The sequence below is a fragment of the Galleria mellonella genome, unplaced genomic scaffold, assembly GCF_026898425.1.
Source record: "Galleria mellonella isolate WM207_F2 unplaced genomic scaffold, CSIRO_AGI_GalMel_v1 utg133, whole genome shotgun sequence".
Lineage (NCBI taxonomy): Eukaryota > Metazoa > Arthropoda > Insecta > Lepidoptera > Pyralidae > Galleria > Galleria mellonella.
This window is the reverse complement of record NW_026441990.1, coordinates 2,994,188-3,018,579: the sequence shown is the minus strand read 5'-3', so window position 1 is coordinate 3,018,579 and position 24,392 is coordinate 2,994,188. Positions and strand designations below refer to the sequence as shown.

General features: G+C 30.7%; 1 protein-coding gene across 2 annotated transcripts in view; it reads left to right on the top strand.

The window, feature by feature from the left end:
* Positions 1 to 4,185, top strand: part of LOC113511244 (inactive dipeptidyl peptidase 10) — a 202,909-nt gene extending 198,724 nt beyond the window's left edge. For both annotated transcript variants that reach the window (XM_031912149.2, XM_026894862.3), the window contains exons 17-19: positions 671 to 882; positions 1,430 to 1,605; positions 2,800 to 4,185. In XM_031912149.2, the coding sequence (XP_031768009.1) occupies positions 671 to 882; positions 1,430 to 1,573 (356 nt within the window). In that variant the 3' untranslated portion in view covers positions 1,574 to 1,605; positions 2,800 to 4,185. The remainder of the gene's footprint in view (positions 1 to 670; positions 883 to 1,429; positions 1,606 to 2,799) is intronic.
* Positions 4,186 to 24,392: the final 20,207 nt, after the last annotated feature.

The window sequence follows — 24,392 nt, the reverse complement described above, 5'->3', positions numbered from 1 at the left end:
TTTGATGATACTTTAAGAGAGACGCTGTTGCCTATTCCTCGACCATTAAATACCCCTAGTCGCCTCTTAAGATAGTCACTGGAAAAGAAGGAAGACCAATCTATGCCGGGACAACACGGTATTATAACTAGTAGCTAAAAACCGCCTACCAAGCGTGGCAATTACTGGCAAGCCTCCTATATTCAGCAGTGGTCAGTTAACGGCAAATATGGTAATGATGAGCTATTTGTTAAGTATGGGATGTATGATATGGAAAACTCAAGATTATCTGATTTACAGTTCACGAAATTTCCGTCTTAATATATTTTTTACCAGAGAACTCTTTGTACAAAAGTCGATTGCTTGTACATCTATCCCATTTTATATATATTAAGCAGTTGTGTTTGCATGGCTGTGTTTCGGTTTGAAGGGTGGGATATGGCAGAGAAACACTGTACAGAGGAATAACATAAAAAACGCATAAATGGGCGAAACAGTATACTCTGTTATGTCCATGGTACTGCTCATGTCTATAGGCGATGGTTACCACTTTCCATCAGGTGGGCCGTCAGCTTGTTTGCCATTCTAAGTTGTATAAAAAAAAATTCAATAGCACGATTAGATTTTTAGTTTTACGTTCCACTAATGATTACAATTTCACCTTGTATGTTTATTGCCATAATTCACACAGCATCAGCATATGCGGAGCGTTACATGGGTTTTCCGAACGCAACTGGCAACTATCGAGGGTACGCGGACGCTGATGTGACGAAGCAGGCAGCGGCATTGCATGACAAGATGCTGCTCCTGGTTCACGGAACAGCAGACGACAATGTCCACATTCAGCAAACCATGGCGCTGGCTAAGTCGCTGGCCAATCAGGGCAGCATGTTCAGGCTGCAGGTATGTTTTACTAGATGGAAACTTAGTGTAAAAGTATGGCAAGTATTACATCTTAGATTATATAGATATCAAAATTTAAATTAAAAAAAAAAAAACTTTCATTTCATTTCCATTTTACAGTGTTGCAAGAATTTGAATAAAAAATTCCCCGATGTCGATATTTTTTTTATATAAATATATGAGTATTAATAATTAAAATACAGATATTAATTCAATTGATGGTCACTTTCAATAATTCAAAAACGAAAATATATTTATACTCTACTCAAATATAAATCAAAATATTTATAATATTTCTCCTGTGTATTTCAAAAATGTTTATAAGAGTTTTGTAACATTTTTATTTTTCATTTTAACCTTATAATATACATATTCTCCCACATACTGAGTAAAATAATAATATATGGTATCCTATTCACGCACACTTGAATAAAAAATTGACCTGTTTCAGATGCATTTGTATAGGAGACGCTCTTTCTATATAAAGTAAATATATACATAAGTATACTGATTAATATGAGTACGTAACCTACTTGGTATTCTTCAGATTTACCCAGATGAAGGCCACAATTTGGACGGCGTGAGGCGGCATTTGTACCGTACCATGTCGTCATTCTTGGACGACTGCTTCAGGAAACAGGTACCGCCGGAGACGAAGGCCGGCCTGCGGAACGGGGGCAACCTCGACTGAGACACGTGGAAGGACGAGGAGTTGTGCTCTTGGTGAGAAACTTTTTTTTTAATATTGAAAGGGTCCAACAATTGATCACAATCTCACCTGATGGAAAGTGATGATAGGGCTAAGATAAGATAAGATAGGGCTCGCAGACCCACGATAAAAAGCTAGCCTATCCCTCTTATTCGTAAAAAACGTTGAACCTCTTAAAAACCTATTTTAGCTAATTAAGTGTTTTGTCCTTTTTTCGCGCAAATTTTCCAATTTGAAAGACAATTACAGAACATTGTAATAGTTAAAATAAATTTGGAACACGTTTTAATTTCTATAACTAAAATGATATGTCTTTATATATACTTCTCTATCCCGTATACGTATAGTACGTGTATACGGATTTTCATAGTGATTGGTTAAGTGATGAAGAGGTTTGGTTATTACCTTTTGGGGACTAAGGTACCAGACGAAAACTTTGTACAAAATTATCTGCAAAAGTACCTCTATCCCATTCGTGTTTCTGCTATTAAGTAGCTTAGCTTCTATGGCTGTGTATCAATATAAAAAGTGGGATAAAGCAGTGAAATTACAGTGTATAGAAGTATAGTAACATAGTTCTCAGAAATTGTAACGCATAACGGGTATCATGGGATTCACAGTATATTCGATGATATCCATGTTACTGTTTATGTCTAAGACGACTGTTTCCATTTTCCATCAGATGGGTTGTCAGCTTGTTTGCTATTCCAAGTTTCATAAAAAGGGCGTCCAATTTAATAGTACATTTAATATGTTAAAAATAGGAGCTCTATTAATAATTAGAATATCAATGAGGTATCTAGATGGAATTGTTGATCAAAGATTTGCCATTATCCAAATAGTCTTTTTGCCACTAGCCGCTGTCGTACAAATTCTGAAAAACGGGTCACCTTTGTATAGACTTCTAAATACATATAACGCTTTATTTAATGATGTTGATATTATTAATAAACGCCCAAGCACTTTTAAATAGCTAATCTCTAAAAGATTCATGTAGTTTTTAACTGTTCTTGTTTGCTTCAGCTATTTATATTATATTTGAATTGAAACTGTGGTAAACGGTGTTGGTGGCAAATTTACTCAATGTTTTCTTTGTATATTATGTATTATTCTTTATTTTGTAACTGTTACTTTTTCCAAATAAATAAAAAAAAAAAAGATATAGATATTTTTGAGAATTAATACTAATACCGTGTCTTCTCTTCTAGGTAATATACGATCGAAATAGACAAGATGTTAAGTATTACTCTTTGAATCCCATTAAATCTTTAGTACAACACTTCCATATCCCTACAATGTCTGCTGTCGACGAGTGGACTCTACACATCAAACATTTTTGTGATAACTAGGTTATAAACTATGAGTTGTGTCGTAATGAACTTACTATTCGTTGAAGTCTTGAAGTGTGCGCTTGTATATTACGCGAATTGTTCTTTCGAGTGACTTTTTTCTAAATAATATACCCTTACTCAGTTTTTTATTTAAGCTACAGTCAAACATGCGCGGCAAATCGCGATGGGAGAGTCTAAAATGCGAAACAACGCAAAACATGCGCATTAAACCGCGAAGCAAGAGCGTCCAAAGAACGCATGCTTGTTAGTATTTATTTTTTTAAGTATACCTATTACGTATAAATTCTTGTAATTTTTTGTATCTATAGCAAGTTTACTATTGTAATCTTTTGGAGGAATCAACAAAGAGTGTCTATCTATCTAATACAGTTAAACTTGCGATAAATAAATGTTTAAACATCTTACTACAAAAGGGTCTCTAACATCTGTTTATGTCAAAATAAAAAACTCTTGTCTTTTTTAAAAATAAAAGGCGTTTAAAGTGATAAATTTTATTATACTAGTTTAAACACTTTAGCACGTAAAATTACAAATAAATATTGTTACGCCGAATAAAGCGACGGAGTCTCTTCCTTACTTCATAATTGCTTTCGTCGCTCATGTTTGGCAGTAGCTTTGCAGTGAATTTGTATCGAATTTGTAATTATTACTACTTGTAAAGAAGAATAAAAAATATCAAATTGTTGAATTTATGAGATCATTTATAATCAAAACCTAAGGAATTGTTAAAAGGTTATACTACACAGCAATGCCTTTGTGTCATATTAAATTTTGGTGTTCCTAAGGGCAGATTATAGGTACATAAGCAATTCCTTATTATTTGTATGAATAGATGAAGTTTTGGTATTAATTGCATTTTGATTTTAAATATAAAATATAATTAAATCTGCTTGTCTGTTATTTTGTAAAACGAGTATATGTATATAAAAAATAGAGATTATTTCGAAATCTTTAACATCAAAAGGATGAAGGCAGAGAATGCTCTATAAATGGAAATTTACATTTCTTCCAAAAAAGCATGAGCGAAAAACGAATATAAATGTTAGTGGTTTCGTTTACTCTCTGCGATAAGAGATTTAGGTAAGTAGGTATATTTTACTAATGACTATTTTTTTTTTGATGGGTTAATATGGTATGGCAACCCCGCTCGCGCTAACGGGATACGCTGGCGGAGCACCAGTGAAGGGTGATAGATGAGAATGAAAACAGGCCAGTTAGCCCATCATAATGAATTCATCAGGAATTAACCATGATAGTTTCTCGATTTGAATATCAATCAAAATAAAATCAATTAACGGCTATTTGAATGATCAATCAAAATAAATCGAATTAACGCTCAATTTACTCGATAACTGCCAATTGTTTTCAATTATTTTGCACAATATCAATTAAATTCAACAATTAGGATATTTTTAATTCGAATTCCAATGGAAAGATAAAAATAGCAAGGTGAATGACCTCGAACTTGACGAACGATTGTCACTTTAAATAAAAGATTAAAGAGAAAGGTCAGATACACTCTTTTGTATCTTGCTTTTGTTTTTTCGAAAATTTCTCTAATAGGAGCATATTGAATCCTTTAAGAAATTATTGAAAAACAAAAAATAACAATTGTTTATATATATATTGACTTTAATTTAATTTTGACATCTGTCAAAATGGTATCAAGTTATTTCTATTCTTTATTTGATTGCATTGTTAAAATAAAACGCCATTAAAAAATAAAAGATAAGGCACTATACATACTGATGCAACGTGGTTCATTTGATACCTGCAGTTAAGAGGGAATTTAAGTAAAATTAGTTATAAATCTCGTTACTATATAATAGTCTCAGACATAAAATATAATGTATATGTTTATACAAAAGCCTTAGTATGTATCGAGCCTTATAAGACATAACTACAGAATGATCTTATAGCAACTTTAAAAGCTTGTCCACATGGTTCTTTATTGAATATTCGGTTACATCTCCGAGAGGATGTATGGCAATTTGGGTCAATCTTATTATGGTCGCTTCTTTTGTTACTCAGACACATAAAAAGAATAGGTACTCCTTCGTTGCTTATTCAATTTATATATTCTTAATGCCTTTGCAAAAAATGGACATTACATTATATGAAACATTAAATTTGTTATATTTTTTTGTTGTTTATTTTACAAATATAACTGTATTTACAATATAATTATAGAAATAAACAACATATTGTAAATCAAGAATTACAGAGTCGACAATTAATAGATATGCTAATATGAAACATTGGAAGAATTATAAGATACACCTATGCTTTGCCTCATCAAATAGTAGAAGGATATTTCTAAACCAATTCAAACTAAACTTAGGGAATTCATACTCACACCCTAGAATCAAAATGGTCACGATGGTCACAATGCAGTTTCAGAGAAGCTTCCTCCCACGAATGCTCTGATTGTGAAATGAACTTTCTGGCGAGGTTTTCCCTAGAGACTACAGCATGAGGTTCTTCAATAAGGGTGTAATAAAGTTTCTAAAGAATCGACAACGCGCGAGTGACTTTCTTAGTGTTACAGACGTCCATAGGCTATAGTAACCCTGCATACCATCAAACAGGCTGTATACTTCTTTGCTATCGTAGTAGTATAAAAAAAAACAGCTAGGGGTCCTAAATTATCCCAGTTGTACCAAATAATAATATAGTTAATTTATAGACTGTTAATTTAAACATAATACTTAACTATTCGAAAAATCTTGTATCTTTGTAGTAAAGGGTGTGTATGTATATTATAATCCCAGAGAAGGGATATTTGAACTGCTCGAGTATTTACTTGAAAATTATATATGCAAATAAAGCCAGGCGACCAAGATAAGCTAGTAAATTTTGCATTGTAATAAGGTTGAAACGAGAGACCTAATCTTAGAATATTTACGTCATACAAATAAGATTATGAGGACAATAATTATGAATGTTTGACGGTTTCGGTTTTGCTGGCTTAACAATTATTTAATTCTGCTAACATTATTATGTGTGCTACTTACATTATATAGATAGAGCATCGAGTCTCAAAAACGGGTCAATTTGTTGTCAGCCAATTGTCAAATTAGCTGACTCGTTTTTTATTAGTGTACTTTAAATTTACACAGATAATGTATCTTGACGTATCAATATTTAAATATTTAATAAATAAAATGAGTATTTACGCATTAAAAAGATGCAGAAATTATAAAAGAAAATAAATAAAGAAGTTATAGAAGTCATAAGTATTTAACACGCAAAATTGTATGAAAGTTTACCTGCTTTTCTCGAATCATTTGTATGGAGACACTATCTATGTAATCTAAGCTGTGCTACTACCAATATTTGAAGATTGACTACTATTATTAGTAGATTGACTACTGTTATTTCTTCAACCTTCCATACTAGTTATCAATCTCCGACCGTCATCCAGTCCACGCACCCCATATGCGTTTAGTTCCCTTTTGCTAATAATTAAAGACAATGTGGACAAGCTTCTTTTTTCAAAGTTTTCAAAACCCTTTATAGGATACTTTGTATATAAATTCGATCACAAGCGTATAATCGGAGCTAAGTACAACGCAATACTTCATTTAGTGACAAATAAAGGAATTGATAGTAGTTCTTTAGTCAATGGGTTATGTGATCTTAGTAGTACGTTCGTTAGTCTTACCTTATCTTAGTGTCATTGTCATCACGTGATTTCGGTAAGAGAAGTTCATATAATGAATAATAATGATAAAAAAAATCATTGTCATCATTAGCAGCGTTGACCTTCGTATTTGAATAATTAATTCTTTTAACACTAAACTTGACTATTATAGTCAGGTAATGACAAAAAAGACATATATTAATCAATAAATAATATTAATTTTCCTTTATACAAAATGTCAAAATATAATTAAGACGAAACTATTTAAGTATATTTTGACTACTTTTGTAAGGATCTTTGCAACAATGCATTGGATCTCTTATCAAAAAAAAAGAAATACAAATACACCACAGAACAAAAAATAGTGGAATACGTGACATTATCTATATAAATTATTAAATTTAAATAAAATGTAAAATTTAATTATTTATTTTTGTTTTTTTTTTTACAAATTCAAATAACAATTTCAAACTAAGAAGACGTAATAAACTAAATTGTTAATCTTTTTAAAACACATAGTATTTATATAACACAAATTAATTTTTTATACAACTATAACACTACTACACGAATAACATTAAACCATAGAAAATACAATACGAATATTATAAGAGAATACATGTAAAATTATCAGCCAAGATCATATTGCTATATTAAAAATTAAAATTATTTTAATAGGTACACTTTTTTTAGGTTGGTAACACTTACATCATTTTTTTTGTTCTGTGCCAGTATTAGTATAAAAAATATAACAGCGAAATATTACTCTCTTTATCAAAATTATTTTAAATCGCATTAGACGAAAATGGTAAAGTGTAATTTCTAAATTACATTAATTGTACAGTTGTAATAATAATTCTGATTTAGATAATTATCATACGTATTCTTATGTATCTTACAAAATGAACACAAAAACAAAAAAATGTATTTTAAATTCAGAATTACAATAAGTCAAAATTTTGTAAGATACTATTTTTTTTTTTTACATAAAACAACCGACTTCATTAATGAAACTAATACGGGACCATCTTGAAAGTGGACATTATCAATGAAGTGAATCATGCGAATCGGTTCGTAAATTTGCGAGGAATCGGTGTACTCGTACATCCATAAAAACCTTTTTTGAAGTCGGTTAAAACGTGCGTAATGTTAACTTAGATTATTATATATTTGATCCTAAACAAAAGTTGCTCATTCACATCTTAAAATTTTGCATGTTCTAGTCATTTCATTTAATTATTAAGTAGTAAATTAAATAAACTTTCATTAATGACCAATAGCGTGTTAAAAAAAATATTTTATTAAAATTAATAAGGATTTTAAACTAATTAGATGCAATTTTGAATTTAGTAAGTTTTAGTGCGTTAATGACTTAGTCTTGTTTAAAATCGTATATCTTTAATAAATTGAAATTTAAATAGCAATAAAGTATTGTTAAAATTAAAGTTTTAAACATAAGCACTCTTCCAGTGAAGCACAGGTGAAAATGGAACATAATTTAATATTTGTATATAACTTTCCAAAGCAAACTTTGTTACGAAGTTGCCATTACACAACGTATCATAATGTAGTGCTCCGATTATGGATTTAAATTTTAATTGGGTGATTGTATGCATATGAAATTACTTAGATACATATTTATCCTGTTTTGATACTGGCAATATATTGTACTGTATTTACAACAGTTGTAACAAAACAAAATTTTAAATAACTCCAAATACATCTCTAAAATTAAGATTTTAAATTAGAGTTTTGCGAAATTATTAGGATACGTTTAGATCACTTAGAAACAAAATTAAATCGACTCAAATGTATTATTAATTTAGTTCATATTTCTTTACATTATCTAAATTGAAATTTTAATTTTGGAGATAGAAATAAATGAGGACGAATCGACCTCATTTATTTATGTTATGAAATATCAAAATTACTCCATCATATCAATGGCATTATCTAATTGTAGTAATTTATCACATAACCAAACTCAAAAGCAAAATTTTGTTTTGTATGAGTTCTTATTTGCAAATAAATATTCTTAGTCTTACCTATAATTATTCGATTACATTTGTCACCTCAATCTAGTTTGCAGCTTTTTAATACAAAGAAGATATAAAAATTTTAATTAAAAAAAATAAATTATTATTCTTACAAAAAAAAAATTCTCAGATAAATATTTTTTTTTGTAATAATTATTATTACTTTTTGATTTTGTCTTTATTTTAAAATACGTACAAAAACAGTGAAATTGTTACAGGTAATGGTGTAATGGCAAACTCTCGAGTCTTGATACTAATAAAGTGTTGAAAAATCCAAAAGGTAAAATGTACCGAATAAATGCTCGAAATGAAGGAAAGACCTAAGTGCCAAATGCGTCGTTAAATCTTGTAAACGTCTCTGTATAAGTAATTTATATTTATGTAAATATACTAGTTAATTAAGCATTCATTAAAACATTCGTAGTATTTAATTGTTCATATAGAACATTGTTTGTGCATGGACAAATTTGAATTTATTTAATTTTCGCTTATCTGAATTAAGTATCTGAATTATCTGAAGTAAGACTTGAAAAAGAATTAGATGCGTCTAGTTTAAAAAAAAAAAAAACTAATTGAATTCGTAAAACGAAACGGAGGGAATCACGTCAGATAGACGTCAAATGAACATTGTCGTTATCATTTGAAGTGTATTTGATATGATTACGATATGATCTCAATTCGGTTGTGTCAAAGTCGAATCTTGTTTGTTAGAATTGTAATTAGAACAAATTAAGGATCTATTAAATACTATTTCGTTCGCTACCAACATAAGGACCGATTTGCTTAATTCTCGAAAGATCGTGAGAAAGTGTGAATTTATAAAGCGTTTCGTTTTACGCATTTAAATTATTTAGATCATAAGAACCTACACCAAGAATGGAACGTTTCTAAATACTCCAGCAACTTAATTAGTATAATTACCTATTAATCTGATTCAATATTCAGTTGCTAGAGTTTTTAGAAAACAACCGAATCTTCTTGTACAGTAAACTTCTAAGGCCGAGCTACATCAAAGCCGCCGGATATAATTGCGGTAGGACTCAATAGCTAATAGTTATGCATAGCTTCTGAAAGGAGGGTTTGTACCAAGTTTGCGATACTGCGGTTACTAGATCCCGATAGCCTGATCCGTTAGACCTGTCTTATAATATAATCCATTTACTTTGTGGCACGAACTGCAATAGATAACTATGTTGAATTTATATGAAATCCTCTATTGAAATTACACTTGCTTAAATTGAATTTATAATCAATATATATTATTTAGAGATCCTGAATCAAATATGTGACTGTTTGTTTACAAAAAAAAATTAAATACCATCTAACTATTACCTCCTTACTCATAAAAACGTCAAACCTTTCATAAACCTATTAATTTTAGCTATTGAACTGTTTTGTCTCTTTCTTTTATAATAAATTCTAAATTTGTAAAAAAAAAAACAGTGTAATAGTGTAAATAGGTTTGAAGAAGGTTACAGTTATCATGAATAATGAGGTTAAAATATTAACTTTTGTTAGCAATTTGACAATTTCCGTGAATACTTTTTTTTTTATTTAAAACTCTTCTGTATTAATGAGTCTTTATTACATATAACAAATAATTTGTCGACTCACAATTATATATTACGTTACATTATAAGTAATTGCAAATTTTTTTAATTCTAAATTTTATTAGAATCAGTTTTATTTATTTATTATTATTTCTCACCACAAACAATTAAGGACTTAATATATATAACTTGCAAAATATTATAACAATATTATTTGTGGGAGCTGGTGCCTGTACTAGGTATTAATACTATTTTATTATGTAAGAAATATCATACATCCTATCTTTTTTTGTTTTTGCAACTTAAAATGGCTAACAAGCTGGCAACTCACATGATGAAAAGCGGTAACCGCCGCCTACAGATATGAGCAGTACCATGGACACATTAAACCTGTATTACAAGTCACCAGGACCCTTACCTCGAACAGTACAAATTATACTGATGAAAACTTTCACAAAAAAGGTGATGGTGATTACATAAAAAAAAATTCAGATACAGTGCGTGTACAAAATAAATAGCTTTCGATATGTATAACTTTAAAACAAAAACAAATCAAATGCTAGGGTTAATAAGAATGCATCAAAATATAAGTATAGTAATAATAATCAATGTTTAGTAGTTATTGTTTAAAGGAAATTCATTTAAGGACAATTGAAACGCAAAATACCTGCGGGTGTCTTTCGTACGCCGAATGAGACATTGGTTCACCAAATGGACCACAATAACAGGCAATACCTATCATACATCGATATCAAATAATAAGAACGGGATGCCTTACAACCTATAACTATGCTCCAAATTTTTAAAAATTCATACCTGTGCTACTTCCCGACTAATAATAAACTAACCTATTTCATTAATAAAGTCAGCCGATTTCTATTGTGATCAAACGTCTAAAATGAAAACTTTTAAATAGTAATTGATCAATTGCTAGCGATCCTCTTTGAAACAGTCCCTAGACACTAAATTCTGACAGTGTTCTGGAAATTTTAATATTAGTTTGATAGTAACGCAGTGATTCTCTTTGGAATTGGCTCAATGGCGATTGAAAATCGATTAATAATTGGCTATATACCTTCAGACTATTTGCCTTGCAGGATAAGCAGAGAGAATCGAGTGTCATCAGATCTCTACATTTATCGTGCCAGATGGAGACTTTGTACAAAAGTCGTTTGCTTGGGTATCTCTGTCCCATTCGTGTTTCTACCGTGAAGCACTTGTGTTTGCATGACTGTGTTTCGGTTTAAAGGGTGGGATATGGCAGTGAATTTACAGGGTACAGAATAACAATAAGTCCTCAGAAATGGAAACGCATAGGGGGTATCATGGGTGAAACAGTATACTCTGTTATGTTCATGGTACTGCTTATGTCCATAGGCGACGATTACCACTTTCCATCAGGTGGGCCGTCAGCTTATTTGCCATTCTAAGTTGTATAAAAAACAACATGTTTTATTTTATGCACTTACATAACTAGTCTCATGTAATCACGCCAATTACGAAAACTTGTTTTCTTCCTAGAATATGGTCATAATATGTTAGTTAGTTAATAATAGTTATAAATTTATATGATATTAGAAGCAAATTCAATTCATATCCAGTTAATACGTTTAGTTTGTAATACGGATCGCGGTCAAAATCACTTCTAACTTTCGGGCTCGTTATTTTGTTTTGAACCAAATCCGATAATTGAGAATAGTTGGCACATATTATGGAAGTTTTAAATACGGTTCCAGTAATTTCCGTGCTAGATTCATTTAATTAAATGAAGTTTCGAGGCAATATGTTTTTTTATTAATTGATTAATTAACTCTGTATCGTATTTCATAACAGGAAATTGTCAATTTGCCAGCAGAGTGCAAATTAAGTACGGTCATATCGGATTTTCTATGACGAAATAGGCATAAAGCTGCATATACTCTCAATAGAAAAAACATATCGAAAAAATGGAAAATCAGTATACGATTTGATACGACACATAACATGGATAAATAATGGTATTACACAAATTCATAACAGAAGAGAATATGGTAAGAAGAGTATTAAGTATAAATGTGAATTGTTATAAATGTAAAGAAAGGTCCAAAAAGAGATGGATGGACTATTTGAAAGATGACATGGACAAAAAGGCAGTCACTAGTGTGATGACTGCAAATAGAGATGAATGGTAGAAGAAAACATATTATGCCGACCTCAAATAGATATAGGAAAAAGGCAGGAAGAAAAAGACAAAAATTCGTGACTTGGTTTGATTTTATTTTATCTATACCTGTCAGAAATGTAGTAAATTCCCTATTAGTTAAGAACTTAGATTTATGTTTAATGCTAAAATATAAAATCACCTGAAAATTTAATAAAATATAATCCTGCGGCTTTGGTGTCTTATTTTTCAGAATACATAAGTAAATACAAAATAAGAAAGTTTCGCATTGTCTCGCTGTAAAGTCACTACTCACGCACACATGTGATTTTTGCCTTATAGATGTTTCGATGTTATTTTATTAATAAGTTGTTATTAAGTTGTGTGTTTTAAATATCGACAATTCTAAATTATTATATTATATAAACGCAATTAAATTTAATAGAATTATTTGTATGATTTTTTTATTGATAGGACTTTATTATTTGTTTATTTTATTTATTTTTTGCAGCTCGAAGTGGCAACCAATTCTTGACTATTGTTTTTAAAATTTAAAATTAATCAATTTGTCATGCGAAATATTGTACAAAAAAAAAAACGATTTTATCGAAGATAATGTGCAGTTTTATAAAAACAAATATAAAATTCCCCGTTTATTAGCGAAAATTAATTTTGTTATTTTAGTTTAAATTAAATTAAGTTTATATCAGAAATTTTATAATAGAAAAAATATTATTATAAATGCACCCACAAAATAATAAAAATGTATCATAATTTTTAATCATTATGTAATTTAGTTGAATTAATTGGTATCAATCTTTATAAATAAGTTAATGAAAACTGCAGTGTGAACACCAATATCAGATTTTTCTATACTGGGTATAGTTAGTAAAAAATTTTGGTAGATTTTTTTTAATAACATTGTACAGAATAAACAAATAGCTAAAATAAAAATGTTTCATTTCAGCTATTTGTTTGTATTTATTGGTTATATTTTCAAATATTCATGTTATCTATTTTCTTATAAAAAATCAGTAAAAAAACGCGTTAAGATTTCATTACTAAATATGCCAAGTATAAAAATAGATTATACATAAACACAATCCTATTCCACATTACCCAATGTTTAATTTATATTTAGAAAAAATCATTTGCTTAAAAAAATAAACTTGCAAAAAACCATAGACTATTTTTTTAAGAATGGTCTATGGCTTAAATGCAATAATCGAATTTTGCCTCTCGATGCAAGAATTGACACTTTTTTTGTATCATAATATGTACTATTTGAATTGGTTTATTTTAAATGTATTTTTGGTTTTTGTTTAAAATATTTGCGATTGAAGTGCCCCTATTAAAATGTTAAGTTTAATTAATTAGCTTTGTAAATATAACTGTATGAAATAAAACGATGCCAAAGTTATTTTAGCGCTAGTCTTCATGGATAAATTAAATTGTTACAGGTTTGATTATTGAAAATCGAACTTTCGTTAGATATAGGCAAGTGAAGGGCGATGGTTTGATATCACATAACACTGATTAATATTATTTATATTATTTAATTCAGAAACCTTATAATATTTACCATATGATGCACTAACAATTGAAAGTATTTTTTTAATGGACGATAATAGAGTGGTCCGCCTGCACTAACGGTATACGCTGGCGGAGCACCAGTGTGGGATAATAGGTGAGAATTTAAAGGCAGGTAAGCTAATCCACTGTCATGAATACACCTGGTATTCAATACGATGGTTTTCAAGGAGGACCAAGTGGAGGTCGACCTGATAGGGTATAATGCTAGCAATGAAACTGGTAGTCCGCATTATTAACAATCCCCCCCCCCCGGATAATTAAAAGTTATTTAAAAGATAATTTTAATACATTTATATTAAAATATTAAAATAAAGTAAAGTATCAAAAGAATATAAGTTTCTTCTCGAACTATCCAGTGAGTATAAATAATAAGAATAATATTAAAAAAAACCTAGTAAATGTACAAGTAAATTAAGTAAGCATACTCATACTCTACGAAATGGTTGTATTATAAAGATACCTACTTTTTAAAATGATCATTCAGTAAATAATGGATTAATTTTGTTTGAAATTTGACTTGACTTATAAGATGCCCCTTTTTAATTAACTACGTAATAGGACTGAAGGCAATTTATTAAATACCATCGTTTTTCACAAATAAAAAAAAGGCCACCTGTTATACGTCAGAAATCATTATGGTAAATATACATTCAAAATAAGTAAAAAAAAAAACTGTATTTTCTTTAATAAAAAATTGATTAGACATTAATTTAAAAAAAAAAACAAGGAACATATTTCGGTATATTCGGTAATATACTTATTTATTATTTGTTATTTTATTACTTATTTATAATTAATTACCTATTTATTTATTTACGAGAACCAAAAGAAAATCTTTTACTTCTTGTCAATCGTCAAAACAAATGTTACACTCGGGCCAAACCGTGTAAACAATTTCTTTCATAAGTTACAAAATAATTAAAACCTGCATAAGTCGTTTCTGTTATAAGTTAAATAATAATTAAAACCATGCAACTTAAACATGTAAAATTAAAAACATGTACCACGGTTCTTACTTGAATAATTTACATGTGGAACATTGACTCCTTGAAGCCATCGCCCTTTAAAATCATTTTACTATATAAGTACGCTGTTATTGCTATAAATTTTATTTAAATACTGTTATCGAGTTACTGTAACTTCACTCACTTCATCGAGACTTATCTATTGCATTATGAGATCAATAAATAGATTATAATAATACTTGTTGTTTTTCTTGTAAGCCATTAAGTACATTACCAGAGTGTGATATTGTACAGAAGTCATCTGCTTGGGTACATTTGTCCCACTTGTGTTTCTACCAATGCTACTTGCTATGCAAATATAGCACAGTTTATAGCTGTGTTGCAGTTTGAGGGGTGGGATATGACAAAGTACGAACACCATAGGTAATGATTGCCATCTTTCATTTGGTGGAGTGTATTTTTTTCTATGCCACTGAGGTAGCAAACAAGCATACGGCTCACCTGATGTTGGACTGTATGCTTCTTGCCGCCCTCATTTTAACTTTTAATAAAATATTGACGCTTACACACGTAATTTTTTTTTTCTTCCATCTAGTGTAGGAAGTGTTTCTAGTCGAGAACATACAAGAATTTTTTTTTTACTAGTTTCCGATAAAAAGTGTGTGCCTTATATGCTTCTCCATCCCATATACTACGTGTGTTAAGGCAGTATCTGTAATATGTCTTTGCTATAATGTAGAAATAAAAAAATATTGTCTGGTAAAATATGGCGTAAAAAATATACGGAAAATTATATCGGAAATTCGGCATTTTTAATTTTATATCAACCTCGGATTAAACATTGGTCCTTACGGGTCGGATCGGATTAGTGAAGAATTTTCAGGTTTTCAGATAGTTATTGGTAATATTAGCTATCTCTCGACGTCATAATTGGCAGAGGTCATTGTCTATCATCTACATTTGCAAGGCGTCAAGGTTCGACGTAGTAACAGTAGATAAATCAGGTAGTAATTCCTGGAGGATTGACGTACGAGCGGTATCCAGTTCGAGGTTGACGACACGGAGACACGGAGCATCAGTGGTCATCAGGATGGTGCACGGAATATCAATAAAATTTACGGCAAATTAATAATATGCTTTCGGAGTGAGTTGTGTGCGCTCAGTTTGTGAGTACATTATAAATATTTTATATTTTGACGTGGATAAATAATGTTAAATAATAGTGAATTCATAGAAGAATAACATCAAAGTAGTGAATTCATAGAAGATTTTACATATTGAGGAAAGAAGATAAACATTTCTTGTTAAAATTATCGATTAATTTTACGAACTTTCAAATTTAGTGATATAATAATTCCATGAACATTTGAATTTTGTTGTATTATAATTAAAGTTTGATTTTTCTTTGACCGAGAGTTGTCGTTGCGTTCGAAATTTAAAATTGTACGTATCATAATTTTATGTAAGTTGCATAATAATGTAATTATTTTTAGACAATGAGAACTTTTTGTTTGTAGTTATCAAATTTTATTGTTTTATGTTTTGTTTTTATTGTTCTGCTACTAGAATAGAACTAACTTTCTTTAACATTAACGAATATGGATTCTATTATTAAATGTCAATACGATTTACATTCAAGGATAAATAAAAATAAATCAAATTTTAAAAAGAGTCCTAAGGATAGACTCACTAAGGAATATATCGAAATACGACTCGAGATAGTAGAGTCATTATGGGTTGAATTCTTTTCTGGTCACAGGGACCTTATGCGTTGTAGTGACTTAGGTAAATTAAATAATTCAGGTTATGTAACTGAAGAGGTTTATGATAAGACGGAAGAGCTATATTTAGAATATAAAAGTGAATTAAAACAAATTTTAAATACATTTGATAAGAAAGTAGAAACAAATGTAACGGAGAGTAGTACAAAGTCATCTCAGGTTCGGTTGCCCAGTATAAATATTCCAATTTTTAGTGGAAATTACTTAGAATGGTCCACATTTAGAGATTTGTTTCTATCATTAGTACATTTTAATGAGAATTTAGACAATGTACAAAAACTTCATTATTTGAAGGGATATTTGGCCGGGGAAGCCGAGCAATTATTGCGACATATACCAATTGCAGATGTTAATTATAATAGATGTTGGTCACTTTTAGAGGAACGGTACAATAATAAAAAATATTTATCACATAGTATTCTTAAAAGGTTACTTAATCAAAGAAATTGTAGTGTCGAATCTGCAGCTGGTATTAGAGATATAATCGACACAACTACTGAATGTTTAGAAGCGTTGTTAAGTTTAGGCATTGATGTTACAAATTGGGACATCATTGTTATTCATATTATTTCATTAAAGTTAGATCCAGAAACTAAAAGGCAATGGGAATTTAATATTGCTAACAGTATTCATTCAGACAGTTTACCAACATTTGATCAGTTTAAGGAATTTCTCACTAATAGATTTAGGGCATTGGAGTTTCTGGAATCTAAGGTTAATAAATCAATAAAATGTCATACGGCTAATGTTGATATAATTGATGAACGGAAGAACATATCATTTAGTTGTCAATATTGTTGCGGTTCTCACACAATGGGTTTCTGTAAAAAGTTTTCGGTTATTGGTATTGATGCTCGACGCGATTTCGTTCAGAAAAATAATATATGCTTTATTTGTTTATATTCCAATCATATTGCTAAACATTGTAATAACACTATTAGATGTCGTATTTGCAAGGGACGTCATCATTCTTTATTGCATCCACGGAAAAACACGGTACCTACGTCTCAATTTGGCGATAACGGTGATGAGTCGGAGTCGAATCAACAGATTTATAATAATAAGTCGCCTAAAATAGAGACATCAACAGAATCTAAATCGGAATTGCAAACGGAATGTCATTCTACACCAATTTTGTCTTGCTTTTCGACAGGAGGATCAGATAAAACTACATTATTAACGACAGCCCTGGTAAAGGCTGAGTCGGAAAATGGGAGACATCGGATCATAAGAGCATTAATAGATCAAGGCTCGGAGGCCTGTTTTATAACTGAAGCTGCGGTTCAAATACTCCGACAAATAGCATTATACATGGAGTCGGAGGAGAAAGGAATACTACATCAAAATCAGTGGTTCATTTAAAGATACAGTCCATAATCGATTCTAGTTTTGAGATAAATGTTACAGCTTACGTTTTGAAATCTATAACTGCCATTCTTCCAATCACACATGCAACTGTTGAGAAGTGGGTTGACATAGACAACTCAGATTTAGCAGATCCACAATATTACATTCCTAACAAAGTGGATATTTTATTAGGTGCTAACGTTTACAGTAAGATTATAAAGGAAGGCTTGAGGAAAAGTGTGCAAGGTTCTTTAATAGCTCAAGCAACTGTATTTGGTTGGATAATATCGGGTGTTACAAATTCATTTAATTCACAACCTTCATATTTGACAGCAATGCACGCTTGTATTAATACGTATAATAAATCGGAGTTCGAAGACGATTCACTTGAACAATTGTTTTCGGCAATAAATCCACCTTACGACTATGAAAGGCATATTAGAGGACTTAGAGCATATTATAATAAAAACACCGGTAACCAACCTGAAAAAATATATAACGGATCCGAACTAAAATTAAATAAAAAATATGAAAAATATAAAGAAGAGTATAATGAAGTTAAAGATAAAAAGATATATTCGAAACAAGTAAATTTAGAAAAAGGAAAATGGACTAAAAAGAAAAATAAAGGATATAGGGTAAACGTACCTTATCACGACAGTATAAGAGAACATAAAAATATTTCTGAGACAAATCTCAAATACGATACATGCTACAAAAGGAAAATAAAATGTATTAATAAACATATGTATAGTGATAGAAATTGTAGATGTACATGTACAAAAATAATATAAAAATAACTTACTAAGGAAAATTATAAAACAGTAATATAGCGGAAATATTAATAAAGAGATATCGGAAACTGAAAAATAACATGGTTAATTTAAAGTAGATATAATATAAAGTAGATTAAAGTAGATATGGCGCAGAATTTTATATCTACTATAATGGTACAAAATTTCTAAAAGTAGTTTAAAAAAAAAAAATACAACAGAAATCTACTGTGTGATACCAAAATATCGGTAGAAGTCTAAATAAAAATATTTTTAAAAGATTTGTATTACATATTTTTAAGTTATAAGAATTTGGGTCTTATGTTAAATTCGGTTGAATATGTATGGAGTTGGTATTAGTTAGATATGTATTTGTGGTTTTTTATGTGAATTTGTAGTCAGTTCAATGGTATGGACACGTCAGCGTGTCCATGGCGGGCGGTATGTTAAGGCAGTATCTGTAATATGTCTTTGCTATAATGTAGAAATAAAAAAATATTGTCTGGTAAAATATGGCGTAAAAAATATACGGAAAATTATATCGGAAATTCGGCATTTTTAATTTTATAGCAACTCTCGGAAAATACAACGTGTACACCAAATTTCATAGTGATTGGTTAAATTGTCATGGCATTATAACTATATGTTATATTTGTTACCTAACAAACAAACTCACTTTCACATTTATAATATTAATAAGGACGAACAGTCTAATTAGGTGTACCCATTAATTAGGGATTTGTTTACAATTTTTAATGAGCTGAGTTTACGTAATTTCTTTAATTAGGGAAAACAGTTTGCCAACATTTTACATTTTGAAATTCGATTAATTGAAGGTAGCAATTAGTAAATTTTAAATAATGATATCAAAGAAAGATTATGTACAAACATCGCCTTTTTGGGGCATCAGTCTCACTGCTGTTTTTTTTAATGGGTGATAATGAAATGGTCCGCGTATACCGTTAGCGCAGGCAGGGCACCAGTGAGGGATGATAAGTGACGATGAACGCAGATCAGTTAACCCATCGTGACGAATTGCACTAGAATTAACCACGATGGTTTCCAGAGGAAACCACGTGGAGGTCGACCTCTAGCAATGGGGCTGTTATTAGGGGCAAAAGAAATGCGGGACAGAGCACAGGGATGCACATAAGTTGTTAAAGGGCTGACTGAAAGTCCACGTTGGTGTCTACTTCTGTAGGAACTTGAAAATAAACAAACATGAAAATATATGTAAACTAATATTTATTTATTAAGGACATTCTAAATAATTTTTTATAATAAAAAAATAAAAAATAAGGGCATTGTAAAGTTTTTCAACAAATAAAATTAAGTATAAATATTTTCTACTAATATGCCAATGACAGAATTCTAACCTTTACTAATATTATAAAAGTGAAAGTGAGTTTGTTTGTATGTTACTATGTAGCGCCTTAACCAATCAGTACGAATTTTAAAACTTATGATTTGGTATACGTATACTACATTGTATGGTGACATAACCCAGTCACGCGAACAAAGTCACGGTTAAAAGCCTGTAGAATATAATGAACACTAATAATAGGTACATAAGCTATAAATGCATTACACCATTCTTTCTAAGATAATAAATTGTATCTAGATGTAGTCTGTACATGGGAGATAATGAAGAAAGAATTTATATGAGGAGTCTTAATAAGATCAATAGAAGTCAAAACTTTTTTGATTCTGTGTCTCTCTGTCTATATCAAATTTAAAGCGATTTTCACAGTTACGTCCTTGAAGGACTAACTTAATGTGTAGTGTATGTTTTACTTTGATACTCCATCTAGAATTGGTCACTTACTTCAAAATCCAGGGTACGAAGTTGCGTGAAAAATATATGTAAAACCTATAATTAAATCCAGAACAGTGCAATGAGTTGTTTTTACTAAATCCATATATGACTATAATTAGGAGATAAGTAACATATAGCAATAGGCGGGAAAGGGATTGTTAGTAATGGAGATTGAGTATCCCATTGCTAGCAATATACCCAACCAGGTCGACCTCCTCGCGGTTCCCCCTGGAAACTATCATGATTAATTCCTGATGAATTCATCATGATGGGCTAACTGGCCTGTTTTTATTCTCATCGATCACCCTTCACTGGTGCCCCGCCAGCGTATCCCGTTACTATTCCATTTTTTACCAATAAAAAAAAACATATAGCAATATATGTACATTTTAGTTACAATATGGTCCAAACTGGTCCAATAACGATGCCAACCTGTTCGACCCGATATCGCCCATATCGGTCAGATATCTATTTCCGAATAAGTTAAAATTTATATTGGATAAGACTTTTTTATGGGTGATGACCTTTTATCCGCCTTCAATGTTTTTTTATGCAACTTAGAATGGCAAACAAGCTGACGGCTGACATGAGCAGTACCATGGACATAACAAAGTATACTGTTTCGCCCATGATACCCCCCATGCGTTGTCATTCCTAAGGACTCAGATGTTATTCCTCTTTTGTACAACGTGCCCCTCTAGTGAATCATCAATGTCCAGGGGATCTCGATATATAGATATCGGATCGGTATTCAAATTACCGATGCCTAGCTATAATGTTATTATTAGCTACTTATAACTAAACGTCTGTAATGTTATGGATTAATGAAATAAAATTTCGGTTGTTAATTTTTTTCGCCTTCATGTCGCTTTTATTTCTAAGGAAAAAAATAATAAATTGTTTACATTACGTATATACGTACTACAATTATAAAATTTCTCTAAAAATGCCTTCGCCAGAAATACAGACGCCAAGGTCAAAAGTTGAAGCTTTAATAGAACTATAACAGAATTAGTTATGAAGCGATAAATATAAGTGTTATATTTCCATTTCGCCTCGCATTTGTGAACAAGGTACACCTATTCTCGTCGTGTCATTGAAACCTTTTGTGAAAAGTGATGTATTAAGCAGAAATGACGACCCCCTTCGTCCAGGGCCGGTGACGTAATGCCCGAGACCCGCGTCCGTGACGTACGGACAGGAATAACCGACTTTGACCCGCCGAATGAGATGTGAGACTAGTGTGAACACCTGTCACTAAGAATGGGGTGGTACGGTTGGAAAAAGATTGAGGAAAAACCTTGCTGATAACATTTAGTGTTATTGATATTATTGGAAAAACGATTTTCACACGAACGACACAATTGTGATAATAAATTATCTAACCACTTTCGCCGTTTAAACATTTTCCAAGATGAAGAATTTCGAACAATTGTACGAAATTGTGAAGTGTTTTTTCTCACAATGGGGTCGATCCTAAGATGCAATTCAATTCAATTTTATTCGCTATAATACTACATTGCGTTGAATGTTTTTATTAGTAACAAGAAGATATCATAAAATGTAACAAAACAAAAAAAATATGAAGCAACAAAATAACCAATAATAATTGTCAAAAATTACATTACAATTAATTTATAAATGTCATTAGTAAGGCACAAAATATTAAAAGAGTATTTTAAAATTCATCAATTGAGTAGATGCACCTTTCCAACAAAAGGGTATAAAGTTTTATTTTCAAAATTCTCCAATCTTCAATAATTTTTAATTCATTGGGTAATTTATTATACAATTTAACCGCTTGAAATTTTGCGCAATGTTTTACTATATTTAGTTTTGGTTGGATATCACATGCAACATATGATATCCAACCTCAATACCTATCTCTTAAATATAAAATTTAATTTGATATTACCCTGAAATCGTATTGTAAGAGTCAATATGGACTAATTTTCTATTAGATTTAAGTAAAATTATATAATAATTTCAGTTTATGATGGTCCATAAAACATTAATCTTATGAAGTTCTCAAATTAATATTTTAGGTTAAGGAATAAGTTTTGAAAGGTGGCACTTCAGAATCGGTCCCAATATAAGTAAATGTACAAAGGTCCACTAAGTGCCAACAATCATAAATACTAACATAACACGATAGTTGTTTAATAAATATCTCACAACAAAAATATCAAATACTTTTCAAATACCCTTTAGATTTCTGTAATTCTGTATTTTTGTGATAATAAATAAAAAAAAAAGATGCAACATATTTAACTGGCGAAATAGGGATTGTCAGTATAGAAGATCTAATAGTCCACTAGCTAGCAATATTCTCTATCAGGTCGGCTTCCACACGTCCCTCTGGAAACGGTCGTAATTAAATCTTGTGGAAATCGTCACGACAGGCTAACTGATCTACTTTCATCTTCACAAGCAAAGTTACCATTTTCATCATTTTAAATATAGGTTTTCCCCATAAAAGAGGTTTTGCCAGTAATTGCCACGGTTGGCAGACAAGTCGGCAACCGCAGTTAGGCTTCTGGTGATGTTTTAAGAGGGACGCTGCTACCCATCACTCGAAAATTAAATTCCCTTAGTCGCCTCTTACGACACCCACGGGAAAGGAAGAAGTGGTATATTCTATGCCGGGACCACATGGTATTATAGTTTTTATCTAGTTAAATGTAGAAAGAAAGAAAAAATGTAGTTATTGTTATATTAGTTATTTATTAGTGTACATGTTTCATTCACTATATTTTATTTTGCTATCCGTACCGTGCTTATTCTAGCGAGACGTCTACTCCGGGAGCTGAATATGGCAACTTCACAAAGTTCAAGGCCGCATTCCAACATTAGGTACGGAACCATCTCACTTACACATTCAGCAAACAAATGTCTCAAAAACAATTTTGTACGAATTAATTTTTAACTTTTTTACTTTTATCACATTTCTGAGAAACAATAAGCGTCGGCTTCCAACAAAAGTGGCTCTACACAAATATAATAATGTTATTTAAGTAGATATACTGAAATAATATTATTGGACTTGGTAATTTTTTTCATTTTTGAATTATCAAAGATGGCTGTTATTGGCCTTATTATTTGTTTTGTTGCGCACAAGTACAGAAAGATTCTTGAGTGGCGACCACGTACAGGCAAACGCAGTGTAGGACGACCCCCCCCCCACTAGATGGAGTGACGACCTCAAATGTGTTATGCAGAGTCGATGGATGCAGGTGGATCAGGACTGTTCCTTATGGCACTCTACGGAGGAGGTAGGTCATAGACCTACCTCCTCCGTAGAATTCAGCAGTGAATGGATAATGGCTGGAATGATGATGATGATGACACATAAAGTAGATTACTTCTAGAAGGTATATTGAAAACAACATCATAACATGTGAAAAGCACATCCATATTGGTACAGTAGTGTTTGCGTGATACCAAAACAGAAATACAAACAAACAAAAAATGTAAAAATTACTGTTTTGACTTCTATTGTTTTTAATAAGTCATAGCAGTTTTTCTTTATTATCTCCTATGTTTGTCATCTATTTACGAGTATAATAATTATTAAAAATCGTGTCCCGCAAAAAAAATCCGACTTCAATTGTGATAAAAGCACTTGTTTTGATTTAAAAATTAAACTACTGAAATAGATTTTGATAAATATCTATGGCGAAAGTTTTTATTTGTTTTTTTAGTTCTGTTATTCAGTTTTTTATCTGAAAGGGTATACTGTAAGTATACCCAATTTTTCAAATTGGGTTAGAACTTAAGATAACAAAAAAATACAATCGAATTAAAA